Source organism: Xenopus laevis, chromosome 4L, assembly GCF_017654675.1.
Source record: "Xenopus laevis strain J_2021 chromosome 4L, Xenopus_laevis_v10.1, whole genome shotgun sequence".
Lineage (NCBI taxonomy): Eukaryota > Metazoa > Chordata > Amphibia > Anura > Pipidae > Xenopus > Xenopus laevis.
Genome location: NC_054377.1, coordinates 55,048,792 through 55,064,292, shown reverse-complemented (window position 1 = coordinate 55,064,292; position 15,501 = coordinate 55,048,792). Strand labels below are relative to the sequence as shown.

Sequence of the window (15,501 nt, the reverse complement as noted above, 5' to 3'; positions counted from 1 at the left end):
CGACAGGGGACGGAAGCCGGAGTTGTTCAATTGTGTTGCCGATCATTTTGACACGGAGTAGTTGACAGAGGCCATGGCGCAAAATGGGGATACGCAGTGTGAAGAGCCTCAGGTTAATATGTACACTTTAGAAGAAGTGAGAAAAAGGAACTCGGCTAAGGACCTCTGGTTAGTGATACACGGCCGAGTGTACGATATCACTAAGTTCGTGGAAGAGGTGAGTGAGTGGCTTATCTACATAGTACTGGTTGGGCTGCGGAACCGACAGTCACGTGTAGTGAACGAGAGACGGGCCAATATGACAGTTGTATGGCTTTCCAATTGTCGCTTCGGTGATTACGTGTTATAAGAAAATGCACGTGTAAGAGTGACACGGCAAGTGATAGTGGTAATAATGGTAGCAGCTGTCACTCAACTCTAATGGAAGCAGCAGGCTTGTAACAACGACATAGTCCTTTGCTTGTCTGCTTTCATTAAAACAAATTGCTACAAGAAAAATAACATCTATGCCAGGTAGATCATGTTATTTTTGGCTTCATTATGAGCCCAAGAGCACCATAACAATTAAGCATTTCAGCCAAGCCATTATGAAATATTGAAATTCTATTTTTTAGTATTTAGATATCCTTTAGGGGCTTCTGCTGCTAATGTAATCTGTATATATGGGCAAAATCAAAATATGGGCAAAATAAGGATTTTTTTAACTTTAGGGTTTGCTTCTACTTTAAATGGGTGGTTCACCTTTAAGTTAACCTTTAGTAAGTTATAGAATGGCCAGTTCTAAGCAACTTTTCAATTTGTCTTCATCATTTATTTTTTTTTATATTTATTTTTACTTTTTTGCTTTCTTCTTCTGACTCTCTCCAGCTTTCAAATGGGGGCCCAATGACTCCATCTAAAAACAAATGCTCTGTAAGGTGACACATTTATTGTTATCACGACTTTTTATTACTCATCTTTCAATTCATCACACTCTTATTCAAATTCCGGTCATTTATTCAAATCAATGCATGGTTGCTAGGGTAATTAGGGCCCTACCAACCAGATTGCTGAAATTAAAAAGCTAAATAACTCAGCACCACAAATAATAAAAAGTAAAAACCAAATTGCAAATTGTCTCAGAATATCACACACTACATCATACTAAAAGTTAACTCAAAGGCGAACAACCCCTTTAAGTCTTAAATAAATTACTTATGCTAAAAACTGTTTTTTTTATTAAGAATAACACAAAAAATAATTCACCACATTGTATTAATGTTTGACAAATAAATAATTCTCCTATACAATTATACAGATTTCACGTTGACCTTGTGAGCAGTATTTGTAGCATTGTTTGTAGCTCCTGAAGTGAGATAAGTCCATTGCATGCCATTTTCAATACTACCAGACCAGCTGCTACACCCAAGCCCAAAGCTCTGAAATATGCAGTTCATTGTAAATAAAACTTGAGGGCACATGTCTGATCCTGTGGAATTTACTGTGGATGACATGCTTTTTTGAAATACTGACAGGATCTAAATAGGTTTTAAAAGGTGTATTAAAAATAAAGTCCCTCAGTGCCCGCACTCAATCCAAAATGAAGCCAGAGGTGCACGATCAAATATGCTGTAGTATATGAACAGAAGATCAGCACTCTCTGTAGTATGGTGAAAAATGTGTCGATTTATTCACACACTTTTACATATTATCCAACGTTTCGGTCCCACACGGGGACCTTTCTCAATATATATTCACCTTAAGACCTATGAGTGAGACTTCTTACAACTTCTACTATATAAATAGAAGACGGCTCAAGTGAGGAGCCGAAACATTGAAATAAAAAAAATCACTTTTTTTAAAGGCCTGATTGGTGCGGTCTTATCATTGTGGTAAATATGGCTTTTTTGACCTGAATGAATGTTTACCGAGTGCACCATACTGGATCTGTGTGTGTATACACACACACACGTATGGGATCCGTTATGCAGAAGCTCTGAATTACAGAAAGGCCATCTTCCATAGACTCCATTTTGTCCAAATTCTTAAAAATTATTCCCTTTTTCTCTGTAATAATAAACCAATACCATGTACTTGATCCCAACTAAGATATAATTTATCCTTATTGAAAGCAAAGCCATCAGGTTTAAATTATATTTAAACAATTTTTAGAAGGCTTAAGGCATGGAGAACCAAACTATGGAATTATATATATATATATATATATCAGAAGAGCTCAACTCAGACCTACGACCTTACAAATGCTGGCTTCCGACTTCAACTTTCATAGATGCGCTCCTGCTCGCCCCGTCCCTTTTGTGATGTCATAGGCAGGGCTGGTGCAGGTCGGGAAAAACACGACCCACACATCACTATTGTCTAGTTCTCACAATGCCTTGCATGTTTAGTGTCATTAAAATAATTTAAAAGTATGTTAAACTAATGTTTATTGTAAATTATCAGTTAGTGTATACCCTTGGATGTTGGGTGGGATACATGCGTGCAGATCTGACCTAATGATATTAGTAGCATTCATGCAGGTCTATAATTATTTTTCATTTAATTTATTTATAAAGATCATTGTACATGCACAGTATGTATAACCAGGGCTGCCATCAGGGGGTCACAGGGGGGACAGTCCTCCCGGGCCCGGAGGATTCTCAGCAGTAAAGGGGGCCAGGCTGCACCGCAGTTAACTGGATTGCCAGGCCCCTTCATTCATTCTGATTGGCTGCGTCCCGTGCGAACACGTGACATCAGTATGCACGGGCAAAACTCTATTTAAGCCTCCGGCAGCCTGCGGCTTCAGGCAGAAGAGAGAGGACATGTAACAAGAAGGACCTGCTTCCTGGAGACGGCGCAACTTCCTGGAGAAAATGAAGAGGCGGAAGACAGCGCCAGAGGAAGAAGACCCAGGCCCCTCTGCGAGTCAGGGGCCCCATGGAGGGTCAGGGGGCCCACACAACGCCATGCAGTCACACAACGGCCGTGTGACCTTTGTACTGGTGGGAGGGGCGTGGTTAGGGGAGGGGCATAGTTAGAAGAGGGGGGGCCCAGAAAATTTTGTTGTGTGGGGCCCCGTGATTTCTGATGGCGGCCCTGTGTAACTGATTGTATCATGTACTATTAAGTGCTTACCACAGTCTACTGATACTGTATGCAAGTGGTCTATTGCTTATAACTTTTGACATTAATCAACATACAAAATACAAATGGATGTTTTCTGAACTATTGCACACATTTGGGGAAGCACCCAAAGATGTGTATGTGGCATTGTTATCAGTAATATCATGAAACATAGCTTTTTGTTCTTGGTGTAGCACAAAACATGTAAGGCTTCTGTATATGGCACTATGCTCTAATAAACCACTAATTTATTTAGCTCAGCCTGGAAGTGGGTATTATAGTATAATTAACTGAATGGGTCTTTATGGCAGTGAGAGAACCACACACTACAACAGAATATTCTTATTTACAGACACTTAGGGGGTTATTTATCAAAGGTTGAATTGTATAGTTTTTTTTATACCTCGAACAAACTCACATCTTTATTAAAAAAAACTGTAATGGAAAAAATTTGAATCAACGAGTTCTGGGTTAACAACCCAAAAACTCGTGTAGTTTACGGTGAAAAACTCAACACCCTCCCAAAAAAAACCTTGAAAATCATGAAGGCTATTAACATCTTCAGATGGTTCAAGGGACTTCTGCCATTGAATCCTACTTGACCTTAACAGGTTTTAGATGGTGTATTTTCAAATTCAAGCTATTTCCAGGTTCAGGGTATAAGTCTAGAAAAATACGAGTTTGTTTAGTTTTGTTTTTTTAACCGGAAAAACAGATTTTTGGCTAAAAAAAAAAAAAATAGGCTTAAATTTTTTTTCATGAAAAACACATCTGCCCCTTAGTACCATTGTTTAGTCAATTTCCATAGTTTGTGATGCTTGTAGGTGAAAATTCTTTGGTGACCTTGCATATTGTGTTAACTAACATCTGATATTTGCTTTGGTCAGTCACAAGATGCCATTGTGCTCTAAATCGCTCTCACTGATCCCGATGCCCTCTGTGTAAATGAACTCATTCTCTGAACTCTTTGATAAAAATTGATGTGATCATCTGTGCTAGATCAACATCATTTATTAAATGAAACACCAAGTGCTTCAAATTAATAATTTGGGATTTGGCTGCATACTGAATCCACAAAGGGGAACCATCGCGAAAATGAAAATGTAATAAAAGCTTCATCACACTGAAATAAGAAACTAAATATAATCAATTAGAAATGTTGTACCATTTTTGAAATAATTAAGTTACTCTTTAATCTCTCCCTCTCGCAGCATCAGTTTGTCTTCATTCTATCTTCATGCAGGAGTTGGGAGTCAGATTTTCATTGATAGTTAGATCCAATATAAGATACTGTAAAAATGTTGGAATAAACAGCTTCAAAGCAGTATTTTCAAACTGCATGTGTTTTTTATTAGCAGTGCAACACACTAAATGTTTTGGGTGAAACCCTTTTTCAAGTGTATTAGATCCTTTTTCAAGTGTTTTAGATCCAATATATATTTTAGGGGGGATCCCTTTCCTAGCAGATGTATTAGAGCTAAATCAGATATCAGACTCCAGCACAAACAAAATGTAACAAAATAACTGACAACCCCTGCAAGTTGGGAAATGGGATGTCTGGTGATTTTAAAAGATTGAGCTCTAATACATCTTATAAATAAAATGAGCCCCCCAAAAGGCTGTATTATTATCATTCAGAATCAGACTCCCAACTCCTGCATGAAGACAAAGTGAAGAGAAACCAATGCTGAGAGTGACTATAAAGGAAGCTGTAACTATAAAGGAAGCTGACCCCACAGTCGTAGGGGGACCCGGACTGTGGGGTCTGCTTCCTCTATAGCTGCTGTCTTACCGGCGAGAAAAGGGATGCAAGACGTGAAAAGACATGGGCGGAGTTGGGCAGGGCAGAGGCGGGACTGTGGCAGGAGGATGGAGATTGGAGTGCGCTGGGTTTTTTTTGCAGGGGGGCCCGGCACACTCTAGTTACGCCACTGTATTTACCTGTCCATCAGTCCAGGCAACCTTAACTACTGATTTTGCTTATTTTCACTTTTGTATGTTATAATATTTGAAATTGTTTGATATATCTTTTACTTTTATATATGTTTAGCCTCTTTATATTTTAGATACTGAAGTTGTACTTTAAACAGGTGGTACAAACTCTTTTTAACCTAGGATATATTTTTTAAACTGTTCATTAACAAACACAGTGTGCCACTGATTTTGCCACAAGAGGTAGCTGTCTACATGAAAATATATTCTGTGTGCGTGTTTTTCTAAGTGTATTCCTGAATGTGTGTTCAGTTAACCAGTTTCTTAGTAAAGAGGCAAAGTGTGAGAGCTTTTTTTAGGGCAAGGTGAATAGTTTATCTGGCAGGGCACAAAATCTGATATTTTACATAACATTTCTTCGTATAGCCTTACATGTCTTTGCATGAAGACGGTCTTCATTTGATAACTAGAAGAATGCAGCAGCTCTCCCTGTCTGAAGGGCATTCCGCACTTCTCCCTAAACATGTCACTGAGTTCTTCAACAGTTTTTTAGTTGTCTTTTAGAGGCAGTCTTCTCTTCTTCTTCTTCTCTTTTTCCCTGTTACTTCCATTATTCTACCATGATTTCCCAGTTTATTCTGCAAGCTCCCTATCATCCGAGACAGGGCAGGTGTCCCAATAATTCCTAAGTTCTACTTCTGTATGCCATGTTGTCTCACTGATGTAATTTTCGAGATATTGTTGTTTTTCACTTTTCTCTTGCTTCTCCCTTATTCCACACTCAACCCAACTATATGAGAACAGTAGCTCCCCTTTAAATTGTACTTGCCCAATAACCCCTGTGAGATAAGTGTAAGGCAAAGTTAGGTACAAGTCAGTTTTGTAGGTTCTGTAAGAGTTTGGGTAGCTGGGATCAGTTTTCTGGGGGTAACACAGCCCAAGGCACAAGCACAACTCATGAGAGTATAGTCTCTTTTTGGCAGTTTATTGTCTCTTGCAGAAAAAAATAAACAAAACAAACAATTCAAAATAAAATCCTTGCCACTTAATGGGCTTCTAACTAATACAGGTCAGTTTTCCTAAATAACCAGGAGAAGGCCTACCGCCGGTCTCCCCAAAACAAAGAACATACAGGAAGATATAAAATCCCAAACCTTTTGGTGATTTCAATCCCTCTCACACAGGCAGCTTTCCTGTGTCTTTTCCCCAGCCAGGAACTCTCCACTCTGGCTTGAGCTGCTTTTTTAATTAACCACCTGAAATACATCCGTACAACTCATAACACCCGGGCTGGACTAGCAGTCCCGGAACCACTCTGTTAGGAACCTGGGGCATAAATAAGCTCCGTCCTGGACTTTCCCAGGTATCCTAGTAGTGACCTCACCACAGTTCATACATTTTTTATTCCTTCGGGAAAATCGTTGCCTCATTGTCCTGGAGATGCTTAATAAATTGTAAGGCTACGCGGAGTTCCCTGCACGATTTCCCCTTCTTCTACAGAAACCTTTTTCCTGTCACAGTTATTTCTTTATTTACACATCATTTTTTTATTGTTATTTTGTGTTAACACAAACCCATATTTTTATGTCCAGCACTGAGATGTAGGGCCATACTGAGAACAGGAATTTTTTGTTCTAATCTGTCACTTGCCCATATTGTCAGGGCAGAATTGAATTACAGTATTCCGTTAATCTTGCCTTCAGTGAGGAGTGAACCAGTTTACTTGCACAAGTGAAACCAGTTTACATAAATTGATAGTAAAGGCCTACCAGAAAAGGGTATACCAGTATGAAAATATGCTTTTTGTGCAAAGTTTATCCTCTGATTTTATTTGCAGAGGATTTAGCCAAATCTTGTCTTTTGTAGCTAAGGACTAACCTGGTGCTAGTTTCTCTTTGAATCTCATTAACAGGGTGTGGTGCACAGTGTTTTCCTGTTTGTTTGTGTGTTGATGTATCTATGCTACTTTGAGTGCAGCTGAGGTCATTTTATTCAACATGTATGTGCAGCACATGTTTAAATTATCCAATATAAGGCCTGAGCATTTGGGGTTATTCATATCACAAGGTGCTGTCATTATTTCTGTGATGAGAACTTAATCCATAGACAAATGAGAATTTTTGTCTAGTGCCTAAATAGCTTGCTTGACTCACATTTTTTAAAAATTTAATTCATAACGTACTGTGCACGCTATTTTGGGGTCTCTACATTGCAGAGATTGTGGGTAAAAATATGTAACTGTGGTATCCAAGTATTCACAAGACATTACATTTATTTTTATAATATCTTGTCTTTGTTCCCAAGAACACATTGGATATTGCAGGTAATTGTAAGCTTTGAGTAGACTTGAACATTTTCTAAGAGCAACTAACTTAGTAAAAATGTTTAGATTTACATATAAACATATTTACTCATTTTAAATTCTTCAAAATGTGTAGTTTCTTCAGAAAGTGTATAGTTATCTATTTGTAATTCCTCAGAAAGTACAGCTTAGAAATATGCATTGTGTTCTGTAGTAATGGGACCCTAGGTTGAGAGAGGATTTAATAATTGAAGTTTGCCTCGCCCCCTTTGAGGTCACCAATGATATCAGACAGGGGCTGGCTCTCTGGTGTTTGTTACCAAACAACACAGGGAATTGTGAGGCAAGGCATGTGGTACCTTTATCTAGGGTTAAAGCTCGCCATACTGGTATATTTATGGTGGTCAGGCCCGGACTGGCAATCTGTGGGTCTGGCAAATGCCAGAGGGGCTGCTGTAAGGTACCATAGAATGTCACTATTTAGTGGGCTGGTGGGGGCTGTTTGAGTCTCTGTGTAACTGAAATGCCAGGGCCTATTTTAATTCTCAGTCCGGACCTGATGGTGGTCTACTAATCCTGATCAGTATCCGTGTAATATATGCAATAGAACCCTTATTTGATGGGTTTTAGGGGCTCTGGGAAATGTAAAATCATGGAAATGCATTCTATATTGAGGGAGCAGAAGAAACAGTTTAAAATGAGGAAAACTTAAAATCAGTGTATGTTTCGCTGTAATGCAGTTGGTTCCGCGATCGGGCAGCTTTCAAATGTCATCTGTCAATGCCGCATGTTGGCCTATGCCTGATCTTCAAATTAAAAAAAAGGAGTCAAACAATTATCCTTTCATGGAAGCTGCCCTCTGCACCTACCCTAAAAAGATGGAAATCTCTGATAAACGAGACTCTCCCCCCTACAAGTTGCCATACTTGTGAGCAGAGGCTGCCTGGACAAATTCGGCTCTTCGGCTGACACTCTAGACTCACACAGAATAATAGGTAAATCAACTACAGATATGCCAACGTATACAGGACATTCTTCACAGCCTAACCCCCCCCCTTTTTTTATTATGCTTGCTTGTTAAAATAAAACCAAAAAGGTTTGAATCTTCATAAGAACACCGGATTTGCTGGGAAAATGTACAAAGGAAATATCTGTATTAGTAAGTAATGATTTATTGAATCCACTGATCTATGTATGATTGTCAAATAAATAAAACTCTTTAAAAAAAGGGGGGGTAACTGATGTGTTTGTGTAAAATAAATGTGAAAATACTATGTACCCACTATTAAAACAATACTTTAGAGTTCAAGATATTTCTGTTTTATTCTATAGCAATCTGATTCTATATTCTTATGACAGCACCCAGGTGGGGAGGAGGTCCTGTTTGAGCAGGCAGGGGCAGATGCCACAGAGAGTTTTGAAGATGTTGGTCATTCCATTGATGCCCGGGAGATGCTGAAACAGTATTACATTGGAGATTTACATCCGGTAAGCACTAGAAATATCTAGGCAAGCTCTAGCCTGCATTATAAATAATTTTAAAGGGCAAGTTAACCCCAAAATAAAAAAAAATCCCTTATACAAGAAAACATAATTCTAAGCAACTTTCCAATATACATGTATTAATAATTTTCGGTGCTTTTAAAGTTGTTTGTAAAAATAATTGCTATTGATGGCAGCATTTGCTTAACTCCTGGTTGTTGCTTTTTAAACACTGTTGCAAAAGTCTTAGTTTCCCAGCAAACACGGGTCTGTGAATCAACTGCCTTGTCTTACATTGTATCAACAGTCTGAGCCACCAGACAAATAATATAAAGGGACAGATAAACACTGCTTCCAATAGTAATATATATATATATATATATATATATATATATATATATATATATATATATATATATATATATATATATATATATATATATATATATATATATATATATATATATATATATATATATATATAAAATTATAGAACATTTGTAAAGAGTGCCAAGTTGTTTAGAATAATGTTTTCTTTTATAGGCACAAAAATTTTTTTTGGGGGGGGTTGACATTTCATTTAAAGGACAAACAACAAGCAAGCACTCCTGTTTGACTACTCCTCCTTGGTTCTTGTGCATTAACATTGTTGCATCTTGATTCCTTGCACTGCCCTCAGCTGCTACTTGTGTTGTAAAATGTTGTATCAGCAATATATGCTGGTGTTTTTTTTAACCAGTAGCTGCATGTATTTTTAACGCATACCTGCACCCACTCAAAATAATATACCTTTAATCCTTCACCTGTAGGATGTTTATAAGACTTATGTTCAATGTATACTCCCATTTGTTGCACAGTGCTATTCGATTTTTTGTTTATGTAGTCTTTAACACACTGTTCAATGTTTTTTGTTTTTTATTTTCTGGACAGGATGACTGTAAAAATCAAGGACAAAAGGTAAACATACTTGTGCTATTCTTTCAGAATTCTTGAATGTGCGCTCATTATTGTACTATACTATTTGAAATGCATTCATTCATTTCCACGTGCTATCAGAGTAGATAAATAAGTCAAAGAGTACAGAAGGTTGCCTTAGTATACAGAGAGTGTATTGTATTGTGTGAAAATGAAAAGTGATAATTGCTTTTTATTTTCATGTTCTTCATGGTTACATTTTTAGCATACCTCGAAGTTCCATAACCTGTGTAAAAACACTCTTCCTTTGGCCTTGTGCCTTTATATGAAAGGTGCTGTGCACAAAAGTAATTACTTGCATGCATCGTACCACTTGTATTTGTACTGTTGCCCTGCACTGGTAAAACTGATCTGTTTGCTTCAGAAACACTACTATAGTTCATATAAACCAGCTGCTGTGTAGAAATGGTGGAAATTGAAAAAAAGTCTATATGGCACAGGTTAAATAGTGGATATCACCCTTATGTTCTACAGAGCGTATCTGCTATCTTCTGTGTTATCTGAATCTTTTCTCATTTGAATGGCTGCCCCCATTGCTACACAGCAGCTTATTTATATAAACAATAGTAGTGTTTTCTGTAGCAAACACAGCAGTTTTACCAGTGCAGGGCAACACTGCATTATATTTTTATTACTTTAAAACACTTTTTTTTTTGATGTTACTGTTCCTTTAAGCCTCTCCGTCATTAGAGAATGCGTATGCAACTTCTATTTGGATACATATATGCTAATAAGGGTGTGGGTATGTTGGGTAGCAAAATTGGCATCATTGTGATTGAGTTGCCACAAATATATTTCCTTAATATTTATATATAAAATCTGCACAAAGGAGGACCTTGTATAGGAGATTTGAATCTTTTGCAAAGCTGTTCCCTCTTTGCCTTGGTCTGCGCACTGCCTGTAAGGATGAGGGGAAAGTGGAACCAGAAGCACCCCTACAGGAGAAACTGAAAAACGGATTCTGGTCAAGATCACAGAAATCTTTAGTAGTTTGTCAGAAATTAGGGACTGATGAGTTAGAGACTATGCCAATTAGAGATAGTTGGCAGCAATATAATCCACAGCCTTTGCCTAGTTATTCATGGGTATTCATGTACTGACCTATGCTGCTGAACTAACTAGTACTGACTTGCCAAGAGTTAAACAGAGCTGGATTGGAGCACAATGGTCCCTCTGATAGATTCAATGCTGTGCACTGTTTGAGCCACTGGGCAGATCCGGAATTAAAACAAGAAGTGTATGAAAGTGTGGCATGTGCAGACAGAGACCCTCTCATAGGGATCTCTGCTAGTTTCTACTACATTTTTTCCTGATGACTGTGGTGTTGCTTAACACTGAATGGACACATGCGATAAAACCATGAGTATACCTTGTCTGCATGACACTGTCACATTCACTGTGCATCAAGGATTCCAACTGTTCAGCTTATTTTCACATCCTTCCCCAAATCATGGTTGTGAAAGAGACACAAAATGTAGTTATATAAGCATAGGTAAGCTTGTCTAATTGAGGTAAATAGCCAGAACTTTTTGTATGTGATTTCATTATGACAAAATGAATGAATAGAATATTTGTTTTTTGACACAAGGCCCCTGCCAATCTTAAAGGGTTTGTTCACCTTCCAACACTTTTTTCAGTTCAGTTTGTTTCAGACAGTTCACTAGAAATAGACTTTTTTTCCAACAACTTTCTATGTGTGACCGTTTTTCTAATACTGAAGTGTAAGGGTCAGGGCACAAAGGCAGATTCGGGGAGATTAGTCACCCGGCGACAAATCTCCTCTTCTTCGGGGCAACTAATCACCCCGAACTGCCTTCCTACCGGCTAAAATGTAATTCGCCGGCGGGTGGCAGTGATTTAAATTTTAGCCGACGGGGGGGCAGTTTGGGGAGATTAGTCGCCCGGCGACCTTCACCTTCTAAAGCAGCTCTGGGAGGGGCGGGGGTCGCAAACCCTGTAAACTGTTCTAAATGAATACATTTAGTTGCTACATTTCTTATCTCTTAGCTTTGTCCCTGCTGAGTAGAATCCCTGCATTTCATTACAGGCAGAGGTTAGAATTGATACAATAGTTGCTAATATTCCAGAGATGCTGCTGAGAAATGTATCAACTAAAATGTTGCAAAATTGTAACAGTTCAGAATCTCCGCCTGAATTACTAAACTGCCAGGCTCAAACGCCAGAGACAACCCCTTTAAGTTTCTGGCATAATGATACTCTCTAATTATAGTCTTATCCTGAGAAACCATCCCTTCCTCTTTCATCTGTATTACCAGTAATTACTGAATCTAAATGACGAAACCCACTGCCCATCTTCCTAATATACTGTTGTCCATATTGGCAGTCAGCCCAGAAGAGATTAAATATGACTTTCGACTTTATAATTAGAGTCCTTTATAATTACTGTATTTTGTTGTGTTGCGTTGTTTTGCGCTCCAATGTATATCTGCCCTGAGCTGCATAGAAAAACAGGGTTATACGTGTGCATCTGCCCTTCAAATTCATGGTAATGTGATGCTGTGAATAATCCCTTTTCACTCTCTGTGTCATTTCAACAATAAGAACAGGCAGTTTATCTCCAGATAGGCATTCCAACAAACCAGCTTTATAAGGGTAAATCACCTTAAAATCAACTTTTAGTATGATTTTTAGTTAGTCTAATTCTAAAGTAGTTTCTAGTCTTTTTTTAAGTTTATTTGACATTGAATTCTGATTCTCCAGACTCCAGTTGCAGATGCTATTGCTAATCATGGCAATTAGAAAACAGTAGGCAAATGTTTATTTGCCAAAGTCTATTCACCAGCAGTCCTACGGCCTGCATCTTTTATATGGTCATGAAACTCGCCATCTTACCAGGCATATGAATTCAGATAAGCATTTACTGATTTTTGGCAAATATTTGGTAAATATATAGTGAATAAAGTACCCCCTCTTGTAAAATATAAGGATATTATAAGTTACCAAGGAGTTTCATGACCATATAGAATATATGTTTTTATACAGGTCATGGAACTCCGAGGTAACTTCTAATATCCTCATATTTTGCAACTGGGGGTACTTTATTATAATACACAAGTTTCGGTGAGTCATGTGACAGAAATGACATCAGAACTCACCGTTTATAACTGATGACATCAGAACTCACCATTTATAAGGATATAATTTACAAGATATTCATGGCTTTTGTGTATTATATTGAGTATATTTAATATTATACTGAGGGCTCACTGTTCCTCTTTTATTTACTATGAACTGCCCCTTTTTCATTCTAAGATTAATGGCACACTGAGCTAAAATTGCCCCTGAATGAGTTTTGGGGAATCACCTGCAAGTGTTTGTTCTTAAAAATGCAAACTGCCACATTCCCAGGCAAATATTGCCTTATAAATTCTGTCCAATGATTGTTGTACGAATCCCATGCATGCAGTTTTCAACAAACTTCATGAAAATCAATATATTGTAGCAGACTGTTACTTCCAGGAATTCTTGCTGTTTGCATATACCAAATTTGAAGGATTGGTCTATGATAGTTTTTTAAATAATAAATTAGATATCAATTTCTGGTGCTGAAAGCAAAATGATAATAATATTTTATTAATGCATTATGTCTGCTTCCTTTAGGATGTTCTGCTAACAACATCGTCCAGCTCATCCAGGTAACTATTTATTTTTAAGTATGAACCACACAATGCATAAGCAGGTAGTAAAACATTATCCATCCCATTTATGTTTGACTTATTGCAGAGAGTTTGTGGAATATACTATATATAGGTTCCTAATACTCTGTTCTTTGAGATAATATACACATAAGGACCAAACACTAAGTATGTTTAATTTCCCTGTTTGCCGTGTTTAGCTCAAGTAATGACAAAAGCCACCAATTTTTCATGTTAAAAACTGTAGGCAAACAGTATGTTCAACATAAGCCCTATTCATTGAAGTCATGTTGTACAAAGGCATATGCTATCCCTTTAAAGCTTTCATGCTTCTCTCAGTAGAACTTGTGAATAAAGGATATGTGATTGTGGTTTTAATGCTCAGTTACATATCATTCCTATCATACAAACCTTGACATGCTTCATTCAATTACATATTTTGGCCAAATTATGGTATTAACACCTCTTTATTATAATATTTATACAGGCTAAACTTGTGCACTTGCAATCATTATGCACAAATAACGGCTGTATATTGTTTCTAATAGTTGTTTCTAATAGGTTAGTCTAAACGTTGGCATGTGGGTGCTTCTAGCAGCTGGTCAGCAGTATAGCATGAGTTAGACTGAGCTGAGACATTATAACATACATCAAATGCAACAAACCATTCACAAAACACTGTTGCCTATCTTGTATATGTCACTCCATTTCTGGGATCTGCTAGATGCATAACTCACTGTAATTGTTTCTCCTGCAGCTCTTGGTCCAACTGGCTAATCCCCGCAGTGGCAGTAGTTCTTTTGGGTTTCATGTACCGTTTTTACATGGTCGATAGTCGATCCTCTTGAAAAGCAGCAACTTTCTAAAACCTGCCATTGTCTTTACGCACAGAAAAACAAGCGGAATCCACACACACAGCCACAAGGATACTACCGCATCTCTGCCACAGATTAATATGTCAAATTTCTGACATGAACCTTTTTCGTTTTATGTTTGTGACCAAGGTCTCTTCCTAATGCTGTGAAGTATGTTTGTCAGTCTGTCAATTTAAGACCTTCTCACTGGACATGAACATAGTATTCATATACTGTGAAACCAGCTACATTCAACTAAATACTTTTTTTACACTCTGGAAAAATCTTTCTTGGTATAAAGCAACAGGAAAAAGTCATAGAGAGGATATATTTTAGGGTAAAAACAATAATTCATCCTGTTCTGACCTGTCAAAGCCTAATCATTTCAGAGATGAAATCCCTTGTCCTTAGTTCAGATTAGGTACAGGTATGGGATTTGAAATACTTGAGAACTGGGTTTTTCTGCATAAGTGATCAAAGGCACTAAGATTGCCCAGGAGCAGTAATCCACAGCAGCCAATAAGATGTTTGCTTTTAAACAGGTGACCAGTAAATGCTACCTTCTAATACAATGTGTTACTGCTAGTGATGGGGTAAACTGTTCCTTTTCGATTCGCCTAATTTAATGAAACGGCAAAAATTTGCCAAAACACCTTGAAGTCAATGTGCAGTTTTTTCACTCAACATTTGCCAAACGGTGCAGCTGTTTATTTCTCAATACATTGGAGCCTATGGGATTTTTTTTTTTTTTGAGGCGAAACCTTGTGAACAATTTTACCCATCCCTGGTTACTGTTCCTGGGTCTTTTATTACAGAAACACCCATGTCTGCTTAAAATAATTGAAATATTAAATAAATCCAATAGGATTGTTTGGCCACCAATATAAATTCATGATATCGTAATTAATTACCACCAAGGACAATCTACTGTTTTATTATTAGAGAGAAAAAGGAAATCGTTAATAAAATTAGTGATTTTTTATTTAAAATGGACACTATGGGAGATGGCCTTCCTGTAATTTTGAGCTTTCCGGATAAGGGCTCCCATTCCAGTACTTTGAAAACATAACCTTAATATATTAAACTAACGGCAATCACTTTAAAAGCATCATAATATTATCAGTTCTGGAAAGGGTTCATAATTAGGCTGGAGACAGTCCAGTTTGCAGGCCTTATAGAGGGGATGGGGTATGCT

At 37.6% G+C, this 15,501-nt stretch overlaps 1 protein-coding gene across 1 annotated transcript in view; it reads left to right on the top strand.

Moving 5' to 3' along the window:
• Positions 1-15,501, top strand: part of cyb5b.L (cytochrome b5 type B (outer mitochondrial membrane) L homeolog) — a gene marked incomplete at its 5' end in the record, with an annotated part of 15,894 nt that continues 393 nt past the window's right edge. Inside the window, 5 exon segments of the mRNA NM_001095847.1 lie at positions 1-217; positions 8,699-8,827; positions 9,752-9,778; positions 13,418-13,452; positions 14,210-15,501. The exon segment at positions 14,210-15,501 is cut by the window's right edge and continues 393 nt beyond it. Coding sequence (NP_001089316.1) covers positions 74-217; positions 8,699-8,827; positions 9,752-9,778; positions 13,418-13,452; positions 14,210-14,300 — 426 coding nt within the window. The 3' untranslated portion in view covers positions 14,301-15,501.